Raw genomic sequence first — 26,581 nt, forward strand, 5'->3', positions numbered from 1 at the left:
AACTAGTCAAGTACTGCCATGTAAAACCACCATGCTTTGTGATATTTACAAAAATGGTGTAATTGAAAATATTCAGATAAGGAGAAGCACAGAATTAAGCATTTAAACATATTTCTGAGAATTCCAAATTACTTTAAACACAGTACAGCAAATTACTGAAACATAGCAAGTAAATGTATTCCTTTCATTAATCATTATAGTTCTTTGCACTGACAGCGTTTATGCCCAGGACTCTGAAACACATCAGCTGTAACAAAAACAGTAAGACTGTTCTGGGACAAGCTTTTAGCAGATGCGTTCCATTGCTCTCGAGCAAGAAGGCAGCAGCTTTTTCACTAATTTGAGAAGTCATTTCTGAAAAAAACCCAACATTTTAAAGTCTTGAACAAGGAGAACACAGCAATAAAGAATAACAGAAAAATAAAAGAAACATCAAATATAGCTTTAAACTCATTTTAGAGAAGAAATATGGCCCCTATTGTTTGTCAGAACTTCCCAGGAAAAGACAGCTAAGCAGAAAAAAGGGATCAGTGAAGAGGCGCTATAGGAAAAAGTACTCAGAAAGCTGGAACACCTTGAGGTTATGTTTATCATTCATTAGACTTTCACTTAAAATACACACTCAACTTATTTTTGTGTATTTATTATGAAGAGATGTTATTTAGAATAACCACCACCTAATTAGGGCAAATTGGACAGAATGACAAAACCCTAAAACAACGTTTCAGTAACTAGAGAGCACACCACACAATGGTTAAAACCAACACAGAAGTCTAGAGTACCAATTAAAAAACTTAAGGCAATTTCAATTTTTAAGTACTACTTTCATTTAATATTACTTTTAAAATCACAACAGCCAGAAGACTAGTGACTCTATACTGATTTGGAGCTGCTGATTATAACCGGTGTGATTTTCTTAATACGACCATAGTAGCCTGATATTTTCACTGCTTACATACAAAATAACAGGAATTCTATTAGGTTCCTATAAATACAAGACTCACTAAAGGAACTGAAAAGGTCACAAGTGTGAAAACTACAGGCACATTTTTTAGAAATTATAAAGTTGCCATCAGCTCAATTGCTACCCAAGTACTCCAAAGACAGGCTCCTTTGCTAGGGGTGCCTCACACAAACCAGGGCTGCAGGAGACCCCAAGCTGGCTCTGGGACTAAGACTAGCAAATACAACACACTTGCATCATGCATTAGCATCAAGGGCAAACACCAGTGCAGCTGACAGGTCACCTGATATCCATGTGCATTTTTAGCCCAGCTGCACAACACCTGATGGGGGGCTGCCACGAACTGCTTACAAACTCTGTCTGATCTACAGGTTGCACGTGCTGCACTTCTCATCCATTTCAAGGATTTTATATGCACCTCAGCGTCATTAAAGTCAGCCACACCAACTTCAATACACCAGAACAAAGGACAATTTTTAAGAAGCATTTAAAGATGTAGCAATACTTTACCTGGACTAAGAGTTTCGTTGTCCAACATTCCTCCTTCACAAAAACTTTCAAGATCTTCAGGTTTCACTTTGTCCCATGGTATGTAAGTAACACCTAATTCTACATCCCAATACTGCTTGTAATCTGGTTTTATTCCTTTATTCAAAGCCCATGCAATCTTGGAGGGGAAAAAATACATGCAGTCAGTAAAATGTTTCCATTTTAATGGATTTAATGTTTAGTTCTCAGAGAACAGCATTACCATCTATCTGAGGGTAAAAAGCAAAAAGAATACTCTAATTGAAGCAGCAGGAAAAATAGGTTAGTTACAAAAGTCTGAAATAAGGTTTTTTAAAGCAGACTTAGTTCTTATTTTTTGGCTTGCCTCTCGCACACAATTTGTAAAAATGTATGAAGGCAGTTTCTTCAAACGTTCCCAGTCACTAAGATTAATTCTGTTTCCCTTCAGAGGACAACAGCATGCTCTAATATGATGTTCTACAAGTGGAGGGACTTCACTCATTAATGTGTTCTTCCTTATTTATTAGTACTCCTTGTGGGATTATCATATATAATTAAACTCAGTTATAAGACAAATAACCAGCAACAAGAAAAACATAGTTACAGTTCTACTGTAATGACTAAATGAACACCTTTTTTTGTTGGTTGAACAGACAGTTATTGGAAATCTGTCAAGGAAGCTGATACAAGTTCCACTAGTCACATTACAGAACAGGAAGAATAATTATCAAGAAAAATGGTCCATTCATGTAAATCTACAGAATACCATATGCAGAATACATAAAAGTCTAAAATACCCAAAAGTCTAAAATAGGTGAAAAAGAATTACAGTAATTGCAGTAACTTTAGAACAGCTTGACATTTTCCAAGAAATACCTTTATAGATTTCTGATTGACTTTGAAGTTTCCTCGGCTCAGTTTTTGTAGGGCACGGTAAGCATCTTGCCTGTGAACCATTACAATATAGGCACATCCTCTCGGCGGTATCATCTGTTTGTATTTTAAGAAAAAAAATTGGTTTTGCTAGCACAACAAAGTAATGCACAACATACAGGTGTTCAATTACATTAAGCTGGAACAGCAGCAGCGGTTTCAAAAAGGACTATGGAACTATGAAAGGGAACATAAGTTTAAGAAGGTAAGATAGACAGCATCTTCTGGAAGTACAAATTTCTAGTAAATTAAACACAATTTCTTACGTGGAAAGTTTTAAACTCTGTTCCATGTGAAAATATGGGCGACTTGTATATTTAGTCCTTTAAAATTGTTAAATAGTAATGTTCATGTAAACGCTGTGGTCTGGCAATTAGTTACTCTGTTGGAAGAAACAAGGCACTCTAATACTCCATTCTATATACAAGCTGCCAGCTGCACCTCCACATTCAGTTTTATCTGCAGTTTTGTAATAATTTTTATTATGTGTAATGCATTTGAGAAAAAACTTCTATGTTGTTTTACAAAATTATGGAATAGGAAGAAAATTACAGTAACTTCTTTTTGTTTGTTTGTTTAAATAAAATCTTATAGCTACCAGAACAGCTATCATTTATATATAAAAATATCCATAAATACAGCAAAACATAACAATAGTTCATGTTTATGACTAAAATGACAGAAAAGAAACAAGCAAAAGAAATAAGAACACCAGCGGAGAGTCCGCATTTCTATAATCAAACAAGATGGAGCAGACAAGGAACTCTGTAGCACAGTATGTAATTCTGTGCCCATCTTAATAGCCCTCTCATTCAAATCTCTCCAGAGAAAGCATGATTTTTATGAAAATGGGATAATCTTCTGTATTACCCCCAAGAGCATTTTTAAATTGCAAGAAACTAAAGCAACTGCCTTCTTGTTTTTCTACAAAGCAGCCATATGAATTGAGTGTACATGTTAGAAAACAACCACATAGGAAGTGAGAGCTCTTGACTCTTCTGAATGTATCAAAAACAAAGCTGTCTTGAACAGCTTTTACTTTTTGTAACCAAGGCATATCAAAGTAGCTTACACTGCACCACTTATACTTACATTTATTGATTCAATTGGACCAAACTCCTCCAAAAGACTTCCAACATCCTGTTGAGTTGTCCTTTTGTCAAGTTGTCCTACCCAAAGTGTAGTACTACAAACTACAATCAAAGAGTTAAAACAGATTGTAAGAACACTTGGAAATACCTATTTCACAGGCCAGAATGTCAAAAAGAGTAATTTTAAAATAGTTCAAATAAAAAAGCCAGCTAATAATAAGATATGTTATTTTAATCTTTAGGAGTGTTTTGACAGAACCCTTCTTTTCTTGCCTAGCTGGAGCTGTGTTAACAGCTAATCACAGCAACTGTACCAGAATCACTGTTAGAAGACACTTACTAAGAAGCTCTCTAGTTAACTAATATTGAAGTGACCTGCAAGTTCTGATGATCATGAGCTCTGCAAATCATCATAAAAAGGAAAAATATGCTTTGCTGCTAACAATGCTCCATGAAATATCACAACACATACAGTGGGTATTTCACAACAAGGTAAGTCACTCTGCTTAGAATGAAATCCAAGCTACGGGCCACCATCACAAGTTATGGATGGTACTTACTGGCAAGATGATAATTAGATTATTAACGGTGATACACCCAGCACTAGCAAGATTTTCCTCCAGAATGTGGTGACAATTCAACTACAATGAGCAACCAAACTTTTAACCTCTTTAGTGACCTATTCAATGCCATTTCTTTCTACAGTTCAGTGAAAAATTATTGACACAAGCTGCTTCTTTCAAAAAAGAGTAAGCAACATGCTTATCTCACTTCATGCTTCAAGGTAATAAAACAGCAGATGAGCTCAAAGTATCACATTTGCTGAAGACTACTATAGCAACATTTAATACTCATCTATGTCTTCCCCACTGTGTGATATAAAACTGCAAACCTAAAACACATTATGTGACAGAATCTGGGAGAGATGTTGGCAAAAGCGTATCTTACACCACTGCCGGTAAGCTTTTAATGAACAGCTACTAAGTTTTTGCAGTCCTTTTCAACTCATGGTATTGTCATCCACAAGGTTTTGGCTAGTTAAAACTCTTTAGTTTTTGTCCCTCATATACATAAAAAAAGAACGTTCCCATTTTACTTGCTAACTCCAGAGAAGATGCCACACTCCCCAGGAATATTCAAATGACAACTACTCCATTTTGTCTATAAACACAGGCAAAGCCAGGATTATTTCAGAAATCTGAACATTAGTCTGTGTGTGTTCCAGGTCAAAGCTCCCCTCCAGGTTTGAGAGATGCACAACATTGAATTATTAGAAAAATTGTAATAGTGTGCTCAACTTCTTGCTGCTTAATCTGCTTTACCTTATATGTCTTGAAGAAAGGAAAAGAAAAACATGGTGTTTCAGCTTTTTCTTTCCTCATTTTACAGACAAAATATTTCTGACTTTGAGATATTCCAAAAATGCCAAATTGTCTACTATAAGTAAAGGAAGTACAGGGATGTGTGGTGAATTTAACTCTTATCAGCTTTACAACAGTTCAAAACAGAAATCACAGTACAGTTTACTTTTGTTCTGTTTGGATGAGTCTTGGAACCCACATCAAATAGCATTAAACCCAAGGAACAAAAAAAATTTTTTAAAACCCCACACATCAGATTAAGAGTTATTTTCTGGGATATTCTGAGAAAATATCACATACTGAAGGTAAGTGGACTTGTCAACATGAAATTTTAAAAAAAGTCTAATAGATACAAGTGTATTTCTTTGACACTTACAGTTTTTCTAAAATACCTGTCTGTCTTCTTAATATTCCATTTTACACAGACATAGTATCTACTATAGTATCTTCAACCTCACAGAACTGTAGAATTCATTAAAGAAAATATTGGGCACAGACAAAAAAACTCCATATATGAACTAGCAAGATGTTGAGCATCTGAAAAATGGTATTATAAGAATTTGCAGAGTTACATCAACAATAAAGAGAAAGAGTAAACTTACCACTAACAGTTTCTGACTTGATCTGAGGAAGGCCTTTTGACCTGCGCTCTCTCTCCCTCTCACGTTCACGTCTTTCTTGTGACCGAGACTTAGGAGAGTGTCGGCGCCTATCCCTGGACCGAGATCGAGATCGACGATGACGTGACCTTCGAGATCGGGAGCCAGATCTTGAACGTCTCCTTTTAGGTGACCTAGTTTAAACCAACAACCATTTATGTTCAATTTTTCTGACCCGGACATTGACAGATAGATAACCATTTCAGCTATCTATTTAAATAACCAGGCAAAAGTTCAGTCAATGAAAAAAATAAATAAACCCAAGTTCATTCACATGCATTTGGAACTAGAACAAATTATTACAGTAGCTTATTAATGCACTCCAGCTGAACAGTTGATTATTTTTCAATTTCTTATCTTCTATTAATTTTGTATTGAACTTGACGATCAAAACTATGTCAACGTTAACATAGAAAAATTACATCTGCTTAAATTAGGACATGTTTATTGCTTTTACAAAAGAATGGCTAAAAAAGAGATTAAAAATAAATTCTGACAGTGAAACTGTATTTTACATCATGTTCAAGTTCTAAACCACTCAAAGTCTGGAAGACAGAGTAAACCTTCAAAGAAGTCATATGAAACTTGGCAAAGTAGAAGACACGTAACTAAGCAGATAGCTTTGCTTTAATACTGGAGCCAGATTTGTTAGGTCAGCTGAGACGTGAAATACTGCTTCTGTGACAGGCAAAGTCCCTAGTACACTGGATCACAGATTTCTTCATAAGAAAAGTGTCTTTAGAGCACAGACAAAATTAAACTATCATATTCTGCTTTCCTAAAATTTACTGAGTATTGACGGGCATGGAAGTTACTCTCTACCAATAAAAGAGAACTGTATAGATACCCAGTTTTCCGTAGAAGGTAATGACTTTCAGAGGTTCACAAGTCTTAGGAGTCACTAATCTGGTTCTGATTACCACTGCACTGAAGTACATACAACCTTTAGCTGTATTTATACACAATTCCCCTCATAGGTGAGAGATTGAAAGGGTCTCTTTCCTTCCCTCTTCCAGAAGGGGAATTCAAACAAAGTCCTTGACAGTTGTGACTTCACCAAAAAATTTCACTAGTGTTGTCCATACAGAGAATAATACACAGACAGTAATTTCTTGTAATTAATCCTTAGATTAAATTGAAATGGACTCTTGTGCTAAATGTGTCTCTTGGCATTTAGTCATAGAATCCGACCTGTACAGCACAACTGGGCACTTACAAGGAATGACCTTTGAAGGACGTATGTGGAGTGGAGCACCCAAATACAGGTAACAGGACTATGTCCTAAGGCATTAAAAACAAGCTCCACCAATAGTTCAAGGAGTTAGCTCACCTCTCAGCTATTTACTGTCATCTCAGTTAGAAGTTACCATCCCCACGGTAGATCTGCCAGCACAACAGCAGATTCTCTGAGCTCCAGATAATCAGCATAGCTCTCCTCAGTACTCATACAGAATTAGTAAAGCATTTTCAAGTCTTTGGACATGACACACTCAATTTCCTTATGTTAAAATCCAATACTTGATATAATATAAACCCTCACTAAAAGAACTTTCAACTAGTTTACCTTGATGCAGATCTAGATCTTGACTTTCTGCTGTCAGAAACATGCCGTTTTCCCTCTTGAACAGGTGGCTGTTCTACTTCCATATCCTAAAATATTAAGTTGACTGGTGTTACACGTGAGTAGCACAAGCATTTTATTTCATTTTATGCCTAGACTGAATTACATAAAAGCATTAAAATTATATTGAATATTCACATATGTGAAATTAAAATGTAATTCAACTCTCCTCAGAAGCTTCACCATTACTTGTGGTCACTAAACAGGGAGACAGTCCAGTATTAAACAAACTTAATACAACCACTGCAAAAACATAATAAAAATAATTTATACAAAATTCTCATTTTCAATTTGCAAGTTACTGTTTTTCCACATTTTAGTAAATTTCAGCACCGCATATCTCTCCACACACTATAATTATATTTCTTAAAGTCAGTCAGTGGATCTTGCTCTGTCATCAAAATCACAGGCAAAGTAAGGTCTACTAGAAAACTGTTCTCCAAGCTGTTACAGGAAACTATGTTATATATATAAGCAAATTACAACACAATAAATTTGAAGAATGAAGCAGTAAGTCATCAAAACAATACATAAAATTCAAGAACCTGCTTTAAAAAAAAACCCAAACCTGTAAGTTTAACACAGCTCTTCCTTCCTAGCCCAAATCCTCTACAGCTTCCCATTCCAGAACATACTGTGTCCCGTCTAAACTTTAAATAATCTTCATGTGACCCTGGCAGGGGACATCTAAACAAGCAGACTCTCAGAATGTACTGATTCAACAGGATTCAAAACTAAAAAACTAATTACAAAGATTCTCTTGAGAATTGTCTCTTTATTCCAAGTGGAAAGTAAGAACTCATTTCTAAAACCTGACACATCACAGGTCACATCACATGTAAAGACAGTTTGGTACCATCTCTATTTCTCATTTTAGGATTTCATTTTCTTGGAACAAAAGAGGCAAATATATTCTTTTTTTTTTTTTTTAAAAACCAGCTCGTAAATAGACTTGCTCTTTGATTTCCTCTTAACAGGAGGCAGTTACCAAACCAACAATATCCTCCAAAATCTTAGAAACAAGAGAGAGGTGTTTACATACAGCTGGTTTAAAAACTTTTACAGCCTTCTGAGTCCATTTCCACTATAGTAGCGATCTACCAGGCCCTTAAAAATTAACTTTTCCAGACAGCTCCTCTCCAGAATGAGATTGTGTTGTTAGAATTCCACGGAACAAAATACTCTTGAAGCATGACAGAGACAGGAAAGGGAGTATGAGGGAAAGCGAGAAGGACAAAATGCAAGCCCAAGTCTTTCACAAAAGGAGGCATAAAGTGTACATATGCTGGGTTTGCTAGACTTCTGAAATACCAGGCTTGTCACGTAGCACTACATCTATCCAACTTTCTCTCAGATGAGCTACCCTCACAGCCATCTCTGTCCATGGTTATCATGAAATTTCCTCTCCTGAACAAACTATACACATTTGCGAAAGACATGTATTAGAGCATTTAAGTCAGTTTGTTTACTGCAAGGGGGCCTCACCTGCTGATGTGGTTTTTGCATGTGTGATTCACTCTGTACTGGAAAAGGAGACTGAAATGTTTGCTGTACAGGTGCTGTTGGCGGAATCACAGGCTGAGCCATGGGTGGAAACTGCGGGGTAGGCAGGAGACCAAAACCTGGCATTTGCCCATTAGGAGGAAGTGGAACCTTTGGAGAAGAAAAAACACGAAAACTTCCAGTTAGGAAAAAAAATTACATTGGCTTCCCCAGTTTGCTGAAGTAAAATTGTATCTCTGCTCCAGTCACAATAAAACACCAGAAGCCCAAGAAAGATGAAGTAGGTCAAGTGTTTAGGTGTATAAAATAAAAATTTTGTTCTTCAAAGCTTGACTAGAACAGAGAACAAAAATATGTTTCTTGGGAAAGTTGGAGGGCTAAGCCATATTCACTCTTCACTAAGAGGAACACCACTTCCTTACTCCTGTACCAAAGAAAACAACAAAAGATAGAAAACATAACACAACAGAGGGACAAGGGAAAACCCTTAAGTTACCTGGTGCCGCATTGGATCCTGTTGTATTCCTATCATTCGCTGCTGAAAAGGATCCATATTTGGGAGTTGAGGAAATACTGGCTGTTGTATACCTTCTCCTGGAAATCCACTAAAACCAGTAATATTTTAGTGAGATAAGTCTGTAGATACACAGGTTTTTAGTCTTTGTTTTACATATTCCTATGTACATTTACACATTCTTGCTTCAAATTTAGACAAAAAAATTATCTTTATTATGATCCCATTTCCTCTCTAAAAAGTGAAAACAAGAAAAGGAGAAAGAGTGGCTTCCTTATCTTTTCTCCACTGTAAGAGCAGTCCTTCAACATTTAAAGAAATGCTACATAAAGGTTTAAGCCTCTCTTCCCCCTGTACTTATATGATCTCGCTAAAGATCTCAGTCTACGGAAATTTTTCACAAAGGTTGTCTGCCTTAGGCTAATTTTCTTCCTTTCCAGTTCCTCTTTTGGGAACTAAAGAAGTAAGCCTTTTCCTCAAGGAAAATAAGTTGGCCATACTTTTGCTGGAAAAAAATCTGCAGTTTGGGAGGAATTTAGGGCAGAGGAGAAAGGGATATGTGTATCACACAAGGATTACAGTAATGCCATTCACTTCCTGATTCAACACACAGAATGGACAGTGCTCAGGCAATTAATGAGGTCCATGCAGTTAGTAGGACCTGTTTACAGGATGCAGTTTGTGTAAGAAACTGAACAGGATTTCAGGAAGATAAAGGAATTTCATGGTGATGTGAAATGGAACTTTGTAGCATTTTAAGACACATGCCATACAATGCTTAGATGATTCTGGACAGATCAGTTTTTCAGATAGAGTACTACTGATTTTGTGTGCCCAAAATGAGACTACTGGAATCCAATCTTCAGAGGCATCTTACACACCTGTAAGGCAATAAGGACAGAGGCTTTGAAGTGCTACAAACAGAACATAAACATGCTGAAAGCCTAGTCCAGTGATCTCTAGTTGGGCATACACAAGCAGTGCTCATATTTGACCTACCTCACCTTTCTGTACTCCAGAGTTCCAACTGTATTACAGGGAAAATACTACCAATTTACATAAAAGGCATTTTAATTAACTAACACTTGTGGAACATTAAAGTGCTCAAGGTGATAAACACAGTAATAAAACTAATGACAAAGTTAGTGATTCTGTTTTTGAGAGCAGGGTTTGGATGGCATATACAGGAAGTAAGACATGGGGCCACATACTGAAGCAGGGAAAAAAGAAATATTGACTAACCCAGGTATTGAGCACCATCCAGCCTGTGCACTGAATGAGAGAGAGGTCCTGTGGAAAAAACTAGTATGTGATCATGTAATTTAAGACTTTATCATAACGCATATCAAAAGGGAAAGGAGTCTGAGTTAGTTTGAGTGGGTATTTAATGTTTGAGAATGTAAAGCTGCAAAGCCAATTTTAATTTTTTTAATAGTTAAAACTACCACAATGTTTGGAATAGCATCTTTTCCCCCAGCCAGCAAAGCAATCCAGCTGATTACTAACAATGCCCTGACACACTGAGTTGTGCAATAAAAGCATGGAACTCATTTTGAAACCAAAACAGCTTTTTTCTACAGAACACATTCTTCAATCAATGACGCAACATGCCAAACCTACACAGGATCACCAAAGTAAAAAGACAAAAAAACCCCAAACCACCAGAAGTTGTTAACAACATTTTACCTTTGGACAGTAACAGTTAAGCACTGAAGTAACTTGGAATTTAATCAGACTTCTAACCTAAAGATTTTTTAGAACAGATTTGTTAATTTTACTATGACACAAAACTTACAAAGCTGGCTGAGAAACTGAAGGAGAAGGAGCTGAATCTTCTTTCTTTGAATCTTCCACTGCTTCTGGTTCATCATCATAGTCAAACCGATCTAGCAGCTTCTGAAAGAAATTACATGGAGCCAACTATTTTTTCTGTATCTTACACAATTGGCAGACAAAATATCCTTATTATCGAAGTCTTACTATATATCTAACAGCTCTGGAATTAAAGATAAGGTTAGAAACAGAAAAAGGAAAAAGCATCTATATTCTAATGCAGAATCAGAACCTGTCGCAAACCAGTTTTACTCAGTTTCAGAAAATGCACAGGCTATAAAATCAGGAAGCCAACTTCCAAACGGAAAGAGAAGAAACAAAATTTACATCATTTTTCTCCTAACAAAGGGAGGACATGGAAGCATCCATCAGTCAGTCTTCTGCTGAACTGAAAAATTTAAACTAAAAGAACAAATGAAGACTTACTTTGTCAAATGATGTTTTTTGTTCAGGCGGTGGGAAAGCAGCTTTTTGTTCTGGTGGTTGTGCTGCTGTAGTTTTCAACTGAGCAGTAATAGCTTGAACCTGAGCCATCACAGTGTTATCTATGACCGGTGATTGGGGTTTTTGAGGCTGTTGAAAAGTCTGAAGAATTTGCTGAAGCTACAAAAATATATATAGTATTAAGTATAAATTATTATATAAACATATAGTATTGAAAGAGTTGTAGGATATAAATTTTATACCAAACCAGTCTACAGCACAGGATGAACACCACCAACCACCCGACTGAACTATGGAGAACTTTCAGCAAGACCAAAAGTCACTTTTTAAATACTTCAGTGGCAAAATTCAGCAGATCCTGAGATTTCAGTATTCAGGCCTTTCAACACTGCAAACGTTTAAGGTGACCAAACAATAAAATGCAACATTTTCTTTGATATATTGTCTGTTCTTAGAACTTTGTAACTGCATCAATTCAGAACTAATTATTTAGGAATTTACAACTGAATTTTCCCAAGTACCATAATTACTGGATAGAAGGGTCACAGTTAATTCAAATACTGACTTTAACTCTTACAAGTTTTCCACTAAAGACCTTAGGGAGGCTTTTTGGTTTGCTTCAAATCAAGGATATTACTTCCTTCCTTTCCCCCCCCCCCCCCCCCCCCCCCATTTAACAAAAAAACTGAAGTTAGAAGGGAACCAAATACAAACAGGTTACCTGTTGTCCTTGCGTTGTTTGAAACAGCTGAGCTACAGCTGCAAAGGCATCAGAACTGGGCAACTGTGGCACAGTAGGTACTGAGTTAGCAGTAACTTGAGGGGGCTCTGAAGGAACTTTTGCTGCAGGGGGCGGCGAACCTGGGAGTTTCATAGGAATTGAGAAAGCACTACGTTACTCCAAAACACTTATCTTACTCTTCAGTGCATACATCTACCTCCTCAAAATAAGTGTCTATCTACAATACTCTATTTAACCCCCAAAGTCCTATCTAAACTACCCTAATTGCATATTCTATTCATTTTGCCTTTAACTGCTCCACTCACTGCTCACATCTGCACATTATATACACTGAGAAAGAAACTAAAGAAAAATGGCCTATCTGAAAGTTAGTCCAGCATGGTATTTTAGATCACAACTTGATGTTTATAATTCTGCAATTTCAGAAAAGTTAAGAGAAAAACTACTACTCTCAAATAGTGTTAAGCAAAGTGTATCAATACACTTAAAATGTTAGTTCTCGTTAAAGTTCTGGGCTCATTCCTTTGGATTAATATTTCAAATCAATCATCTAATGGTTCATTTTTAGAGCAAATGAGTTTCTCTTAATATTTTCTATTTTCTAGCTGTAACTGAACTTTTGCTGAAATGTCTGGTAATAATTAAAGGTTTTTAAAAATTATTTCACAAGCAACTCTCTTCCTTTGTTAAGGTTTGTTCACATGCCACTTTTGCCCAGGCACAAGCCAAACCTGCATGAGATAGATAAATCCTTCTACCATAAAAATATTTTTTACTAATTCTTCTAGGAAAAGACTTCCATTTCCACTAAGCTTTACTAAAACTGAGATCACATTTTAAGACATGCTATTAGCTTTGTCTACACATGCAGCTTTCCCATTCCCTTTGCTTTAGATTACAATGCTTTTTTTTTAATAAATGTTTTGCCAGTAGAAAGTAAATTAGCAGTAATGCCATCAATTCCTACGTGCTGTGAGCAAGTAACTATTCTTTAGCAAGTATGTTTTAATGGACTACTGTAAAACTGTACAAGGAGAGACAGTTAAAAAACCCCCACAGACAGAAATATTTTTTGGTTTGAGACACTAAGCAAATATGTTTGCCTCACAATACCAACTTCTTTAAAGCCATTCATCTGTTTGCAGTTCAAATAACTGCCGTGTTGACATGCTGCAAGCAAACGTGTTGAATAATATTTTCCCAGAAGTCAGACTCTACACAAAAATACTGCAAAAAGATACGTGATTGTTTTTAAACATAAATTAACTCCCAAATTATTTCCTATATATATTCAGAAGGGTATTTGCTTGCTCAAGGGAGAAAATTTGCATTTCTCTCCCTCTCTCTCTTTTTTTGGCTAAAGAGACGTTGTAGCATTATAGGCTAAACAGATTCTATTTCACATAATGCATTAATATATTTATTATTATTCATTAGTACATTTATTTCAGGGCCAAATTATCCCCTCTGGTGCACCTGAATAATCTCATTGAAATCAGTAATTCTGTACATGAAAATCTATGCAGAAGGCAACCAACCTGTTAGCTACTACTGATGAGACAAAGATGGAAAAATAGCACCACTCACCTGTCATATCAGAATTAAATTGTACAGCCACCAGTTTGCACCCAAGCTCAGATGCCAAGACATTCCCTCCCCCTGCCCTGTCATGTTTATAAAACACGTCAATAGGATACCTTTCCTAAACACAACTGGAGACAATTTCATTTATGCTACTGTGATCATTGTTTTGCTGTCTGTCACCACACCTCACTCACTTCATTATAGTTTTTGCCCAGACCTACTCCAACACACGAGTGCAATATGTAAAGAGTTTACCAAAGCTAAGTCTGAGTTATAGAGTGCAAACTCAAAAAGAAGGCCCTCCAGAGAAGGAGAGAATTGTGGTATGCATAGTCTCAACCACAATTCAGTAACCTCACTACCAGCTTTTTATGTGGCATAAAATAGGTCAGTGAAAATGCTGTGGGCAGGCCGTCATTATTTTACTCTTTAGGTCAGTGGTTTTCAACCAGTAGACCATGTAAAAGCCTACAGCCAGGCATAAATTTACTGTTCGAGAACTTGGATTTGAAACACCAGTTAAATACTTTGGGGCTGCATATTGAAAGAGACTGACGGCTGTTGCTTTCAGATACTAAGCTGATTCAAAGAAAGATGAAGCTCTTAACATGCAAGATCACACTTCTTCACATTCTAATATTAAAAAAATAACATCAGAATTATAAAATTGAGAAACAACAGAAAAATATTTCAGACCAAAAGAAAAAATATTAAAAGATTTTAAGAGAGGACATTGAAGTCATCTGTAAGTACAGTGTGCACATATGTGCCTATGCATACACATCACATACATTTCAGATATTTTCCAAATAAGCATTCACATTCTGGTAATTTCTGAAGTACAGTATCAGCATTTATTTAGAATGAGCTCCACTGCTCCACATAACTGCAACAAAGTTGAGTTTATTAATATGCTACTGTTGAAACTAATAGTAGGCGCTTTAATGTGAAAGCAAACAAACTCTTACCATACACCCTTTTAAAAAAAGAAGTTAAAGTGTCATTCATACCTTCATTATTAGTAGCATTTTCTGTCATTGGTGCAGTGGCACTAGTTCCTGCTGCCATATCCAGAAGAGGTTGAATTATTTCAATTTTAAATACTCCATTTTTCTGCCAAAGGTTCAGGACACGGACTATTTTACTCTGTTGAAACAAAAACAAACAACAACGCTAAATACAAATTTCCTAATTCACAGACTCCAAATTTATCTTCCGTACGTTGAAAAGAAAGGTTTGAACAGTACAGGAGTTCAACATAATCAGGCATACCTATTTAACAATCCCTATGTCATCACATAAGTCAGCAAAAGTAAAACCTGCCAACTTATTTTACTATCTGCTTTAATAAAAAGCAACTTGTGCCATTTTTCTAAAACTGTTCTGGCCAATCAGAAAATCCGGGTTTGATATACAACAGAGGAGATCACATCAGTCCCACCATTTCTTCACATATGGTCATAAAGGGGTGAAACAAACAACAAATGTAACAAGGAAAAAAGAGAGAAAATGAAGAACTGGAAAACCCTAATGAAGAGAGGGGCAATTAGACCATAACATGCAAGAACAAAGCTTTAAAGTTAGATAGAAGTTTGTTTGCTTTATATTTTTTCTACTACTAACCCAACCAATTCTATGTTGACACCAGGAAACCCATCTCCATCATTATTCAAGAGAGTCAGGAAAGCAAGTGGAAAACATTCCAACCGATCACTGCAGAAAGTTTAAATTAGAACCTCTGATTGTCAGCTGTTATTTTAAGCTTGTTTCTTTTTTTAACATTAAGAACAATGAAGCTTTCAGGAACAAGTTGGAAATTAGTCTTTCCTTCTTCAGCCCAGTATTAAACAACAATATCTAACCAGATGTGCTGCTTCAGTTGGAATATCCAAGCAGGTAAAAGTCAGAATACATGTTATATTGACATACCTGTCCTTTTTGTATCCTCAGTCATGACTTGCACACGTGCACATTTTAAGTACTTTTAACTTCTACTGTAGCTGCTAAGAATGAATTCTGTTCCTTCTTATTTCAACAATGAAGTGCCTTACTGTGACTCAGTTACAAACACCCATGCAAATCCACCTATACTTTCACAAGCTAAGCAATTAAAGAATTTCACAAAATGTTTTCTACAACAAGATCAATTAGAGAGAAACCTGAAACGGCTATTTTTAAATAAGATTTAGGTCTGAAAAAGTTATCTTTAAAACAGCAGCATTTTTTTTCTTTAGGTATTCTATCTCTCCAGAAGACTTGGAAATAACATGAAGGCCCAAAAATGAATATATTTAATACTCTTGTTTTCAGTCACATATTTATCTCACAGAAAGGCTGTTAAAAAAAGTTGTTATCATTCTCTTTGTGTATCAACAGTATGTTGTGTATCTGCAGATCAGGTTTTCTGTTTAGGTACTGGAAATTCATTTAAGTAAGCATGTTATAAATAGTGTCATTCCCCTAGTGGAAAGCATCTTAATTATTTTAGCAGTGAGATATCAGGTAGTTCCATAAAGGAGATGGATAGGCTAATTCATTTAGACGAACAAAATGGTAACCACAAAAACAGAAAGAAGGGACTGCTCCATTTCACCAGGGTACTAACCCAGGAGCTCCAGAATATGAGATTCAAGGCTTAAAGGTCTAAATGTTCCACATTAGAAAACTACAGAGCATCAAAGCTTTTGAAAAGCTTAGTTAGAAAGTTAGAGGAAAAGTTCAAAAAGAGTATTTTGCTCTTACAATACTACAAGTAAGAAAAAAAGCAAGTAGGTGATTTTCTGAAAACCAGTTGGCAACTTCTAAAACACACTTTTCCTGGGACTCTTTTGAAATTGTTCTGAGAGAAGGCATAAAAGACATCTTCTGTTGGTAGCAACCTCGGCCATCAGGAATTCGGGATACTTTCTGAGCCTCTGTTCTATCAGCAAGTACAGTAAAACTAAGAAAACCCAGGCCTTAAACCAGACTTGACAATGGAGAGAAGCAATGAAATTCTCAAGTATGGGATTTGTAAAGACTGAAGAAAGCAACATGATGATTTTCTTAGAAAATATTTGGGAGCAGAACCTTCACACGGGAGCTTCTCCTATAACACCTTCTTTCTGTGGGAGACACTACCTTCCATAGTTAAGTTTTCCTGAGGGAGCCTCAAGAAGAAAAGATTTGGCAGAGTCACACACACTGTTGAAGTATCTGCATAAGCAAAACAAAACTGATGGAAGTTAGGCAAAATAAATATTTTAACTAGAACTTGCATTTAACTATCACTTTTGATAATCTTTCTCATCATGTTTTACCATTTCATCTAATAACATTCACTACCATGGACATAGAGAATCACTGAATTAGCTTTCACATAGGTGGAAACACCAAGGTAGTACTGTTACCAATTCACAACAACACTTGAGAAATTATAGCTGTACCTTGTCTTCAGATGGACAGAGATACAAATACTGGAATGTGGCAGTAATATTTTTAGAGAATCTTGGCCCAAAAACATCTTTGTCCGTTCCAAACTGGTGACGAGACTGACGAACAATAGAGTCAATAACGTACAGTCCAGGGACTTTATATTCCGGTTTGCACTGAAAACATAAAAATACTTTTCTATTATGCAGTGATACTAACAAGGTAACATGCATTCATCTTAGATCCTTACAGGATATCTATACTTAGTATACTTGGGTAGAAAAAAAAAATGTTAATTTGGTTTAATTTGTTTTATGTAGAATTCTCTTAAGTGCTTTCCTTTTGTTTTGTTTATAAAAATGAAAAAGGAGAAAAACATGCTTTCACATTTGTGACAGAGTAAATATACCTGGATAGCTTGAAGCAGCCTTTATCTTCTCAATCACTGCTTTTAAAGTACCTTTAGCTTGACAACATGGGACTGCAACAAGAGATCTACTACATTACAGTACAGACTGTCACAACTCTGCTATCAAGCTACCTCACACTCAAAGCACTGAACTACTTCCACAAACTCTTATTCTCCAGAATTTAATGCAAAGTTCTTCTCTCTGGAGGTCTCTGAAGGACTCTGAATGAAAAAGAGTATTTTTCCTGTTCACTCAGAGGAACTTACTTTAGGCAGCATGATAGTTTGGTTTTAGTGAGTATTACATTCTAGCCTGTTGCTCTACTTGCCTAGGCAAGCATGAAAAATGTACTTTCTGAAAATATGTTTTATCTTAGCCAGTGAAAATTAATTTGAAGTTCAGTACCTCCAGTTTCCTCCCCAGTTGCTGGGTAGAGGAGGAAGGCAGAATTTCAGAATTTTTTTTCCTCCCCTTCCTAATGTACTACACAAAACTAAAATGAGATTATATAGACAAAGAGATACCAAAATGTATAAAATCCCACCTAAACAGAATTTCCTCCCTCAATCCCTGAATAACAGAAGCCTTTCTGTTTAATTACTGGCATTATTAATAGCATCTAATAACAAATACAAACAATATCTTCATCAATAGATTATTTTTTTTTTTTACCTTTTTGATAAACTTCTCTACAATCTGGACAACATGCTTGTAGAGCTGGAAAATAAATACACACATTAATTTATCATCTACTCAACAGTGGTGCAGCATTTTAGAAGTATTTTAACTCTGTGCTTACTATCATTTAGAAAAGTCTATGAAATACTGTAGTCACATTATAAAAAGAAGTATGTTATCAAGCAGTTAATCAAGCACAAAGAAAAAAGATTTCACGAGGGGAACAGACAGAAACAAGCCATCCTTTCTGTCAGAAGTGTGCCAGTGTATACACAAAGGACATACTGCTTCTAGAGTACTAGTGAGAGCTTTCTGGATTTACTTTCAAAGCCAGCCTGCTATGTTTTAAGATGTAAGGTGCAGTTGCATCCTGCAACATTTAAAATTTTATTACATAGAAATAACAACACCATAGTGGGTGTAGCATTAAAAAGCAATGAATCAAAAAAATCAAGCTGGCATTATGCTACTAGTCTAAAACCAAGAGATGATATTCACCACCCACTTGTTTCTAGATAACATTCTTAACGCCAACTAGAATAAAACATCCATGAAGCTAAGGCTGAGAAATCCAGAGATGCATTTACTTAGAAGTAAAATCATAAAACATTGCTACTGTTAAAGTTTCATGTTTGTTCTATTGTACTTTACCTTAATAGCTTTAATGGCAGCTTTTGTGATGAGAATCATTTTTGCTCGGGAAATAGGAGGTTTCATCTCCATCAGTGAAAAGAGCTAAACAGAGAAAACAAATATTAAAAATGTATTCTGAAATTTAAGCAGCTAACCAATAAGACAACATTTCAGACAACTGATTGATTACTGACATTCCACGCTATATATCGCCACAATGCTGGCTGGCCCTTGAAACAGACTAACAAAGATCTTTCTAGGCAACATTCAAAGCTATCTTCCTTGTGAACTAACACATATTCACTGATTTACGAGATTTTGATAAGGCTGCTGTCAAAGTTCCATTTGTATCTGAAAATTAGTATCTGCTAACTTATGGTACAGGCACTGCTAACTTAAAGTATGGGAACTTGCTATTTTACAAAAACAATATAAACCCAAAACAACTGCAGCTCAACTTAAATTAGCCTGAGTATCAGCTTACCAAATAGAAATATCAGAACAGCCCTACAGATAGCCAGACTGACATAATCCTATAATCTTAAAATAATGTGCATAAAAGTATGACAACTCTCATCCATCAAGGTGATCAAATCAATACTAAGTTTTCAAATTATCCCACTATATACAGGCATTGCAAATGTCTTTAATAGATATGTTTATCATTTCACTTGCTATGACCATACCATATTATTAAAATTAACTGCACCAACTATTCTCCACACTAATGTCACCCTGTGGAAAATTTAAGTCCCCAAGGACAAAGTTTTCAGAAGTTACTAGTCTTTATATATGACAGTTTGAGATGTTCTGTGAACCGGACTTACAGAATAATTCTGATCTCCTTTCTATAAACATAGCCCAGGCACACTATTTCAAAAAGTTTTAATCATATCAGAAGTTAAGGAGAGTGCTATTCTGTTAAGACCGTTAAGCACAAAAAGGGATTCTGCAGTGCTAGATTTAAATACTGGGGTTTTTTTTAAAGTCTGAATTCACAGAAAGCATATTCTATATTCAAAACATGTAGGATACAGGTAGGACGTTCAGCTCTTCAAATCTGGAAGCGTGACTTTAAGCAAAAGAACCCCAAACTTCATTTTCACAAATAGCATCACCATGACATCACCATGTGTGAGGAAATTTATTAAAAAACACTTTCAAAATGTCTTGAACCAAGGCATTCAGAATGTAGAGCATTTTAAGAGAATAGGGAAATAAGGGATTTGTGGAGGTTTGTTTTTAAATAGCAGTCCTACAGTCTGGCCCTCACAAGCATACATGCACACACACCAGAAGACACAAAAATCCAATGCACATTTCACCACTCTCCAGACCACTCTGCCTCCTCTTGATCTACGCTGAATTCTATATGCTCCATAAGCTGCTGTTGTAATTTCACAATTTAAAATAACCATTTGCAAAAACTACACCATATGCTACACTATGTTTACTAGTCATCAGACCTGGGAGCATAATCCACGTAGGCTTGTCAGGACCATTCTCTCTTCTCCAACCTTTCTCCCCATCTTCTAAGCAGAAAGAGAAGCTAGGACATCCCAGTGCTACTTTTTAACTCCAGGACATCCCAGTACTACTTCTTAATTCCTCCTTCTATATCACAGCTCATGGTTAGGTGCTCTGCTTCATTAAATACTATTTTCTATTCTTCCCATACACTTAACTTCCTATTTCAGCTGTGGCTTACTAAAGGTAGAATGATTATATTGTCATGATTTTTATGTTGAAATATTCCCCACAAATCATAGAAAAAATGGGTTTGCATTACATAATTTGATTTTGCTCTACACAATAAAGAAAAAATAGAGCCCTTGAATACTAGCCAAAGATGTAATCAATTATTTGCCACAAAGCAAAATAAAGAGAATAAAAGTATCTTCATTTGACAGTGTAACAAAAAGTAAGATGTCATTTAAAAATTTATCTCTTATTTTTCTATTAATTTAAAGTTCCAAGCTACATGTGAAATGACCAACTTACCCAGATTTATCCACTGTCTCAGTTAAGGGAAAAGACAACGTAGAAGGTAAAAAAATTTGGCCAAATATTTAAAGGCAAGTAAAGTGACACAAGACTTTCAGCAATACAAAATAAATGCCTTACACCAATAAAATACAAAGAGTAGGCAAGAAGGTAATTACTTTCTTAATTCGATTCCTAATCCAGGAAATACGAAAGAAGAAAAATTGTCCTTCAAGACAGTGGTAGCCAGGTACCTTTTCCAACACCAACATCAAGTCAAGACCATGCCTTTTCATTACTAATCTCCGTAAAAGGCAAGTTCTCGTGCCAGAATGTTCGATTTTCAAAGCCATTCGCACTGGAAGATGTACTTCAGCTAACATCCCTGATTGCTGAGAAATCACAGTACAGACAAATAAAAACTGTCAGATAAAAGACGGAAGGAGAGGTGTGTCTGTGAGTTGACTTGTTTTTTTAAAGAAGCTTAATTTTAATTTCAAAATATATTTCTTTAGAATAAGTGCAAAGGCTCTTGATGAACAAAGTCAGTGCTATTGTTAAAACTCAGGAAAATCTGGTTTAAGAAAGAGGTAATGAAAGACACAAAAAGAGTAATTTCCAAAACCCAGCACCCACAAACAAACCACCAGAAGGCTTGAAAAATTACATGAAGGAGGAAAAAAGGAGTCAACATTAAGATAGGCACTTTATATCCTTTCCTTTACACACTAAGAAGCAACTGGTCCTCCAGAAAAATGAGCCAGTACCATATAACAAGAACAAAGAAGCCAGTGTGAAAGCAGCTCTTCAGTGTTCTTATTTCAGGAACACAACTGGAGAGAACCAGGAAACTGGGAGAGCTCATAGCAGGACAGAAGATGACAATAAACAAGTGGCAGCAAAAAATAAAATGAAGTGTCTTAAAAGGTATCCCAAGAATGATGCTGCAACAAGGGGAAAAAAAAAAAAAAAAAAAAAAAAGAAATCCAAGGAGAAAGAAACTGCCAGAGGGCAGGAAAAAGTGAAATCAGCTACATGCACTGAAGTAGCCAGGGAGGATGCAATAAAGAATACGGTAGCTTGTAGAAGGCATTAGTTGAAGAACACAGGAGGCTGAAACTTAGGCTAATAAGGCAGGAATAAACAAGAGCTTTAGAAGAACAGGATTGAGCAGATCACTGTAAATTGCTCCTTTGCTGTTACAGACAGCACTCTGGGCAACAGCAACAAAAACATAGTAAAAGCAATAAGGTCAGTACACACAGCTATTTCTAGCTCAGGATGAACCACAGCTGAAACATGCATCAAACTGAGATGCAAATATTTTTATATATAAATATATATGCACACATACATATATATGCACATATATATGTGTGTGTGTATATGTATTTTGCCCTCTTCACACACACCCCCATCACTATCTCTTGGAATAGCGCATCAAAACTTTGTTGCCTTTTTAAATTTTTGTAAGATTTTAAAATACCAAATGACTATTTTAAAGCTGATTTTTAATTTAATTTTCACTATGATAGTTACATTTGTCAAAACCATGTTTTAAAGACATGTAAATCTAAAATTTAACAACCTTACTAGTTTCTCATGGATTTTCACTGTTAGAAGGGGCAACTGTTCAGTAAGACACCCATGTACTTTGCATTTGCTTATGTTCAATTAGACTTGAATCTTCTTTCATACACATTTCCCAAACCAATATATGAAAAAAACCCTGTTTTCAGAGGACCATCCTTCCAATAACACATCTAATCCTTCAAAGGGTGCCATGATCACCTCAGGAAACAACCTAGACAGAAAAACTTACACTTTATTTAAAAAATAAATGTGATGGATGTAACAAAGACAATAATTTGCAGCTTGAGAGGGTTTCTAATGTACTGCCTCACAACAGGAGCCTGTCCCTGGAATGCTCTTGCCCTGTAAAGCTTGACCTGCTAGAAACTACTTGCTGCTTTTACCAACCATAACTGGATGTTTGGAGAAAACAAAACAGCTCCTAGTTGTTCCCTACCTCCATTCCCCATACAGTGACACCACTGGCTAAAGAAAAAAGCAGGAGTTTAGCTCTGCCTCTATTTCTACAGCCCTCTGCCCAAAATCCATTCATTTGGCAATGAAAACCACACAGGGCATCCTGTTCACTGGCATGTGGTGGTACCACAGGGCAAGAGACAGCAAGGGAAAAGAACTGAAGTGAAACTTTATTTCTACCTAAGAACAATTCAAGACTTGTATCTTTATTCAGTTTTGATAATTTCAATAGTTTAAGAAGAACTGTCTCCTGTTGTCTGGGTTTTTTCATACACAAGGAAAAACTAAGGTAGAAAAACTAGTAGAAAGGCTTAGCCACAAAATGTTATTAAAATAATTAAGGCAATGGACATAAGAAAAACTTTCCTATTTCAGTTACAATAGTCTTACCTGTTGACAGTAGTATGAAAAAAAACACACTTTTGTTCTACATGAGCTCTAGTTTAGGATACAATTTCAATTTAAGAATTTACAAACATTTTTGGAACCTCCATCCCTATATTTTAGCCTGTGCACTGTAGCTGCACGCTTTTTTAAAAGCACCATGTTTTTAAAAAGAATCACTTCTTTGTTGCTCTGTATCGACTCATGCACTACAAAAAAGTGTAGGTATTAAAGAGCCTACTAAACTCAAGCCACAACACAAAATATTCATTCTGTATTTCTGTGTACTTTTCACAAAAGTATGGAAGTACAAGATAAAATATCTATAAAGCCAAGAACCTCAAAGGCAGAAAAATCACCTCCTCATTTTCAGGCTAATAAATACAATTAGGTAACAAAGATAAGCCACTCATTAAACCACAGCAGATAGCAAAAGGGAGTCTAACCATATTGCCTGCTATTTAAAGAGCAAGCTAGTAACCACCCCCAAATTTAAATTCAATGTAAAGTACAGAAGTACTATAAAAAACATGTGGCAGAAGTGAACTAAGAAGGCCTTCCAACTCAAACTGCTCCAGTACATAAGCCCTGGGTGAGGTGTACTAGGAAGGGTAGGTAATGGGAAAAGGAATAGGATGATGGCCTTTAGTTTTCAGTCTTTCAAGCAGAAAATTATTAATTTCTGCCATTCTACAATTAATGCCCTTTCAGGGTCTATTTTACACAGAAACCTGAGAACTATGGGTTTTTGAAGCAAAGGGGAAAATCATTATTTTCAAATTTACCCACACCCTTACCTTAGAATCCTAAAAAGACAGCATGTCTGAGCACAGCACGTCTTCAGAACAAGAGCAAGTTGCAGTGTAGGAATACTATCAGCTTCACTTCATTACTGAATTCATTACAAGAAAAGCAAAACCAGACAGTGATGTGTGCATGCCAGTAGAGAAGGAACAGGGATGCCAAGGAAAAAACATAAGACACGTGGTCAGAAAAAAAAGGCAGCTCATACACTTTCCAAACCTAAAGCAACTAGGAAAGAAGTAAGACAGTGTCATCCAGTCAGACTTACCCCATTGGCACAGAGGGGAAAAAGATCAGGCTTATATCCTTTGGGGTGTCTCAAGCTTGATGTACGATCTTAAGTCTATTTATCCGTTTTAAGCATGAGATAACATAGTAGGAACGTAAAAATACCTTTTAAGACTTGAATTGACTTCCCTGGCTTTGCTCTCTTGCTGAAGTTTCTTTGACATAAAAAGGTCTCTTTATTTACAAATAAAGAGTTACGGCTCCATTTTATGTAATTACTAAATAAAACCCACTGAAGAGAAGAAGCACAGATAGAAGCATGATCTACTGAAAGAAAGAGTGTTTAGTGATTAGCGGGTATTGAGCACTCAGGTCATTGTTACATACATTGTCGCATTCAATCTTCCCATCTCCAATTTTCACAGAGCAGTCTAACATGCCTTCAACAATTTCATCAAGTCTTATGTGTTCAAGAACATTTCTCTAAGCAGGCTCCATACACACATATGACAGTCATCACTCTGTACATTCATTCATTATTTTTTGGAATGTATTTTATTTATGCATTTAGAAACCACCCAATACAGCCAAACTACAAGTCACTTACAGATGTATAATTGTAGCTATTTGTTCATGTGCGTACAGAAAAAGGATGATGGAAGATGTGACTAACAAGCACAGACACCATACTATTTTGTTAACAAAACACCACTACTATTAATGCACGATCAGATCTTCAAAGGGTCAGATGTTTTAAAAAATACACAAGTCCTAAGAAAATCTGTTAGCCACATACATTTTCCTTTCCCTATAAAACTCATTGCTTACTTTCCTCTTCAGCTCCCCATTCTTCCTTGAGCTACTAAGGAAAGGAGGAAGATAATGTCGTCTACTAAACTTCTGTCACTAAGCTATGTCTCAGAGGATCAATATAAGTTTTAAATTCTTGACCATCAGCTGTGAAGCATACCAAGTATTAGGTGCTGCTGAAGGTAAGAGATCGACATAAAATTCATGGCTGTCAGGCTACATTCTTTGGAAAATAAAGTGAGATTTAAATTTTGCCAGACATGAACCCCAGGCAATGAAGCTAAATAGTACTTCATCTTTAAGTAATACTTCAACTTTACTTAAGCTATTTCTGTGGCCTAGAAAGACTATTCATAAATTCTGAATCACTGAGGACAAATACCTTTTTCAAAAGAAACTCACATGAAAATGACATAAAAGTACACAGAATAGAATTTTGTTTTCTACACAAATATTTTTGAAACTCATCTGCCTCTCAGAATCAGTGCTGTGCTCGTAAGTCCTGCATGTCCCCGGAAAAGCTGTTCATCTCATTTCTTCTCTTACCAAGAATCTCTACAAGAATGCCACAGCTTTTAATATTGTGGAAACAGTTCAGAAGCAACAGACACAGCTCTTTCAGGATGGCAGCGATGATGACCCTTCAATTACCATGATACAGTCATAAAAGCAAGAAAGCAACTTCCATCCCAGAAGAGCTGCACACTACTTCTGCAATAATTTCAGTATGGGTCTCATAGTCCAAAAAGGGGACTAAATTCACACTAAAACTCTAGTAGCACTCTCCTATCTTTCTGTCCTTCTATCCCATCCAAATAGCATTTGAACTGCTGGTTAAGCACTCTCCCAGGACATGTGGGAGGCAGCACCGACTTAAAAATACAGCCTATTGCACCTGCTGGAACATGGGTATCATTTCAGGCAGCTACAACAGGTAGTAGCTTTCACTGTTTTCTTAAAAGAGACAAAGGGTGCCAAAATGCATAAAAGCCTACGTTAATCTTTCTTCCAACCACAGATATTGGTAGTTGTGCCCTTGCTGCTTTGCCATACAACAGAGGGAATCTAACTGGGGTTCACGAGTTCCAGTAACTGCTGAAGAACCACCATGAAGGACATCCTGCTAACCTCTATTTATAGGACCTGGGGAGGGGAGGGGAAGAACAGGGAGCAACAGATTGTAAGAGAACATGCAAAATGAAGCTTTACCATTAGCACGAGATAGCTCTACTAGATCAAAAATACAACTGTCCAGTTCACTGAATACGGATAAACAGTAAAGAAGAAAGTTGCACCTCTAACTTTAAAGAAACAGGCCACAAAGTATCTATCCCGTTTGTGATCTAGGCACGCTGAAGTGGGATATCAGTTGTTTCAGCGGTACAGATTACCAACCTGAGACACACGATTAAGTGAATATACTGCATTACTC

The 26,581-nt window shown here is 36.2% G+C and overlaps 1 protein-coding gene across 6 annotated transcripts in view; it reads right to left on the bottom strand.

Annotated features, from left to right (window-relative positions):
• Positions 1–26,581, bottom strand: part of SCAF4 (SR-related CTD associated factor 4) — a 47,984-nt gene that overhangs the window by 17,321 nt on the left and 4,082 nt on the right. For 2 of the 6 annotated variants that reach the window (XM_074814202.1, XM_074814207.1), the window contains exons 2-16: positions 18,910–18,993; positions 18,253–18,297; positions 17,185–17,346; positions 14,770–14,905; positions 12,155–12,294; positions 11,416–11,592; positions 10,952–11,052; positions 10,399–10,446; positions 9,139–9,247; positions 8,625–8,792; positions 7,083–7,168; positions 5,462–5,652; positions 3,500–3,600; positions 2,351–2,464; positions 1,475–1,631 (exon numbers count right to left, since the gene is read on the bottom strand). In XM_074814202.1, the coding sequence (XP_074670303.1) occupies positions 1,475–1,631; positions 2,351–2,464; positions 3,500–3,600; positions 5,462–5,652; positions 7,083–7,168; positions 8,625–8,792; positions 9,139–9,247; positions 10,399–10,446; positions 10,952–11,052; positions 11,416–11,592; positions 12,155–12,294; positions 14,770–14,905; positions 17,185–17,346; positions 18,253–18,297; positions 18,910–18,993 (1,819 nt within the window). Of the gene's footprint in view, positions 1–1,474; positions 1,632–2,350; positions 2,465–3,499; positions 3,601–5,461; positions 5,653–7,082; positions 7,169–8,624; positions 8,793–9,138; positions 9,248–10,398; positions 10,447–10,951; positions 11,053–11,415; positions 11,593–12,154; positions 12,295–14,769; positions 14,906–17,184; positions 17,347–18,252; positions 18,298–18,909; positions 18,994–24,104; positions 24,155–26,581 lie in introns of those variants that run through there. The other 4 variants (XM_074814204.1, XM_074814203.1, XM_074814206.1 and 1 more) reach the window with 4 other exon arrangements.

The sequence above is a fragment of the Strix aluco genome, chromosome 2 (assembly GCF_031877795.1).
Source record: "Strix aluco isolate bStrAlu1 chromosome 2, bStrAlu1.hap1, whole genome shotgun sequence".
Classification (NCBI taxonomy): domain Eukaryota; kingdom Metazoa; phylum Chordata; class Aves; order Strigiformes; family Strigidae; genus Strix; species Strix aluco.